This window comes from Brassica napus, chromosome C6, assembly GCF_020379485.1.
Source record: "Brassica napus cultivar Da-Ae chromosome C6, Da-Ae, whole genome shotgun sequence".
Taxonomy (NCBI): domain Eukaryota; kingdom Viridiplantae; phylum Streptophyta; class Magnoliopsida; order Brassicales; family Brassicaceae; genus Brassica; species Brassica napus.
Window position 1 is genome coordinate 19876294 of NC_063449.1, and position 3806 is coordinate 19880099.

The 3806-nt window shown below is 38.1% G+C and overlaps 1 protein-coding gene across 1 annotated transcript; it reads right to left on the reverse strand.

Moving 5' to 3' along the window:
* Positions 1–1156: 1156 nt before the first annotated feature.
* Positions 1157–3278, reverse strand: LOC106381241 (tyrosine aminotransferase). Its single transcript, XM_013821130.3, has 7 exons — positions 2916–3278; positions 2416–2755; positions 2096–2314; positions 1961–2020; positions 1728–1883; positions 1555–1648; positions 1157–1486 (listed from the first exon to the last, which is right to left on the reverse strand). The coding sequence occupies exons 1-7, from the start codon at positions 3185–3187 to the stop codon at positions 1365–1367; spliced, it is 1263 nt and encodes a 420-aa protein (XP_013676584.2). The 5' UTR covers positions 3188–3278; the 3' UTR covers positions 1157–1364.
* Positions 3279–3806: the final 528 nt, after the last annotated feature.

Sequence of the window (3806 nt, forward strand, 5' to 3'; positions counted from 1 at the left end):
AATCATTTACATGTATATAAAGTATAATATGGTACTATATATGTATATGACATGGGCATGTGACAATCACCAAGTGAGTGTGAAATGTGATCGTTTCTAGGAGGATGAAGATCATGCTATACCCTCCAACTTCACTCATGAAACACCAGGCAATTTCATGGCCAAAATAAACCTAATAGAGAGCTTAACTCTACGAGAAAACGCAGATGTGTTATATCTTTTGACTCGGTTTACATAAACATTCAGGCGGTTCAAGAAATCATGTTCACTACCTGAAAAGTAAACTTAACAGATACTAAGAATGAGTAGTTCAAGGCTGAAAATGCTACTACGTCATATACAGTTAGTTATTCGATTATGCTCTCGAAAAGTCTGTCTAGTCTTAGTTTAGTCTAGTGAGTCGAGTCTATCGAGTATGCATTGTCTTTCGACTCTTGCATATGTTTAGAGTAATTCTATTCATGTTGGAGAGTGTTGAAACTATTTTTACAAGCATGTTAGACAGAGTAAAAATGAGTGTGTGAATAAAAGTTTTACAAACATAATGAGCCGGGTAAATTCTAAATCTAATGTGAAGTAAATGTTAGACTTTTTATGGAGAAAGACCACCACATTTTCAAGCTAATGGGTTGGGTAAAATGTAGAAAGTGTCTTTGGACAATGAAAAAGTGTTAAGCTAAGATAAGTCTATTTGGTGATAAATGGCTTAAGCGAAGTAAACTTGGTGACTATGCTATCTTGGTGACTAAGCTAAATCAACTTAGTAAATGGCTAAACTAAGTATATTTGGTGACTGATCACCCAAAATAACTTAGTGACAAATGGTTAAAACTTACTAAACTTAGTGACATATGTCTAAATCACTTTATAACTAAACTTGGTAAATTTCTCATATAAATAGACATCTTACATCTCATGTAATAAGATACTACTACATGCTTTCGCTTTCACATAAAATTTCCTTCAAATCTCTATTCTTTTAAAAAAGTAAGTCATGAGAGCATAGAGTAGATGTTAAATTTGCACGTAGTACATAGATCGTTTCACCTAGAAGCGATATATTAAGTTAAGGAAAGAAATCAAATCTCGACCCCCACATATTCATATATTTCCTTAATTGTTTTCAAACGTTTCACCGCCTGATATCTCATGGTGATGGCTGCTTTTTAAATTTTTTTTTTTGCATTGCTAATGTTTGACATAGAGAGAACCTCATGGTAACAGCTGCTGCTTGGCATCACTTGGTTCATATTTTTGTTCAAAGAAAAACAAAGCTTACTAGTTATTGCATGTCTTGTTTTAGAAGTTTCTAAGCAAAACCTAATTTGCTTGGACTCTTGAGAAGGAGAGGCGAGACTTAACACTCATGGCTTTTTCTTGGAGTGTCTCTGGGAAAAGTTCTTTAGCCTGGAAAAGCCGTCTATGAGGAGATCGAGCTCAATCGCAAAAGTGATACGTAGCCAGTTCTTGAGCCCAACAGCTCGACCTGCAAGAACCTCATTGATTATGCCGTAACTGTCAACAAAGCTCGTTAACAAGATTACTATATTTTACCGGGTAGGATGATCAACGATTCCTCTTTAGCCAGCTTGCAGCAGAAATCCAAATCATCACTGATATCTTCGAGTAGTGACAGGTTTAACTTCACCTGCACCAATAAACAAATGGATTAGCCTCTGAGATTGAGCTTTGACTGAGGAGTTAACCTGATTGCCTCAGTTCTTTACCATCGTGAACATGGACCCCTCGGGTTTGCTGGGGCAACTGATGCAAGGGATCTTCATAATCTCTTCATAACAAATCTCTGCACATTCTCTCATCTTTTCAAGTTTCACTGAGAAGAATTCTTCTTTCGTATTCCCAAGGATCTCAGGAATGGCACCCTGGCTCAGATGGAAAAAAAAATCATGTTTCCTAACAGAGATATGTGTTAAAACACCAATGCATCCCATCAATATACCTGAATGAACGTTACAGCGTCCGTCGAAATGTTGATGACGTTGGTAAGAGACTGAACAAACTAATATATAAAAGACACAGAAGTTAAATCACATTCACATACGACCAAATGTAAATCAATTGCTAGGCAACAAACCCCAGAATATTTCATGATGCTATGAGGGTCAAGAGTCACCATCCAGCCAAGTCTCCAGCCAGGAACAAACCATCTTTTCGATATGGCGCCTAACAAAATTACAGGCACTATCTCTGCAAACTCAGCCATGGACACAAATGGTTTATCCCCAAATGCATAATGGTCGTAAACTTCGTCTGCGATCAAAAGTATTCCAAGCTTGCAAGCTGTCTCTGCAATCTTCATCACCACCAAATAAAGTGGACACCGACATTTACCAAAAATGAGTAAAACTTTGCAATTAAAAAAAAAACACGAAAAGTGACAAGCAAAGTGCACACCTTTTGAAGATGTTGGCGGGAAAAAACGTTTCCACAAGGATTGCAAGGGTTGACAACAACTATAGCTACGGTTTTGTCGTCTGCAAGAGCTTCAACAGCGTCCAGATCAACATCCCAACCATTTTCTGGTAGGAGGTCGAAATAACGAACCTCTAGCTGACTGAAAGACGCTCTGGAATCATACATGGGGTAAGTGGGCCTAGGCAGCAGAATGTTGGCACCAGGATTTGCGAGTGCTGAGATCAAAATCTCAATTGCTTGCAAACAACCAGAAGTGATATGAACATCATTTGGAGATATCTGGTAAGAGAGATCTCGAGAGAGGTACTCTGCAACAGCTCTATTTGAAGGGGGGAAAAAAAAAGAGAAACACAAAGTCATCAAGATTTGAATTCAGACAACAACAGACCCTTAAGACAAGATACATATCCTTAGCTTCCCATTAAAAGAAAAAACAAGAGCACGAAATCAAAAAAAGAAAGAAGAGGAAGTAATCTTACTTCCTAGCGGCAGGAATACCGGAAGCAGAAGCATAGTTGTTAAACTTGGTGGAGCTAACAGCGTCGCAGATGGCTTTAACAGCTGATGGATCAGTACTGAATCTCGGGAACGGAGAAGGGTCGCCATGTCCGAGGGCGATGACGGGTCTGGTGTCACCTTCGTCGAGATTACTGATTAAGGTATTAAGATACTCACGAATGCTTAAGGAGCTTGAACGTTCGACCACCTCGTTGGCTCCGAAGTTCCATCGCTTGGCTCCGATTTCACCCATCTTTTTTTTTTTTGTCGGAAACGTAACACAAAGAAACTGAAGCTAAGGTTTTGTATTTTTGTTTGTGATATGTGACTGGTATGGTATTGGCATAGAAGATTCTCTTCCCCAAAATATCTAATCCATAGAATCAAAATATAAATTAATTAAAGGGTTTTTTTTTATGTCAACATTCTGGACTTTATTAAATCCCAGCAAGTAAAGAAGAGTACAATTGGGCATCGACGTAACACACACGCGTCGGCTTAAGAAAACAAAGAAATACAATACGTGTTCAAAATTAACATGCAGATTTGAAAACTGTATCACCGGCGCCGGCCACATCACCGCTTCCTTTCCGTTCAGAGACATTTCTAAAGCCATCTATTGACTTCTCAAACAGAGAGTAAAGATTGATTCTTTCAGAAAAGGTTGAAGTGCAAATCTTTAAAGAAGGAGAAGACTTGGCACAAAACAAAAGGGATCTAACAATTTAATGCGAAAGAGGAGAAAATAAACTTTATTTAAACTCAAAACAAATAGCGAAAGATAAACATGAAGAACTGCCCCAATTTGTTTTGATTATGCACTAACAAAATCGCCAAGCGAAATCTGACAAGCGGAAACTTAAAAAGATCGC

What these genes read in the sequence shown, in the direction of transcription:
- LOC106381241 (XM_013821130.3), bottom strand. Translation starts at nt 3,187, where the DNA reads ATGGGTGAAATCGGAGCCAAGCGATGGAACTTCGGAGCCAACGAGGTG. An exon ending in GCATCATGAAATATTCTGGG is followed by an intron (nt 2,021 to 2,095) that starts GTTTGTTGCCTA and finishes TTTATATATTAG; the next exon opens with TTTGTTCAGTCTCTTACCAA. An exon ending in AGGGGTCCATGTTCACGATG is followed by an intron (nt 1,649 to 1,727) that starts GTAAAGAACTGA and finishes TTATTGGTGCAG; the next exon opens with GTGAAGTTAAACCTGTCACT.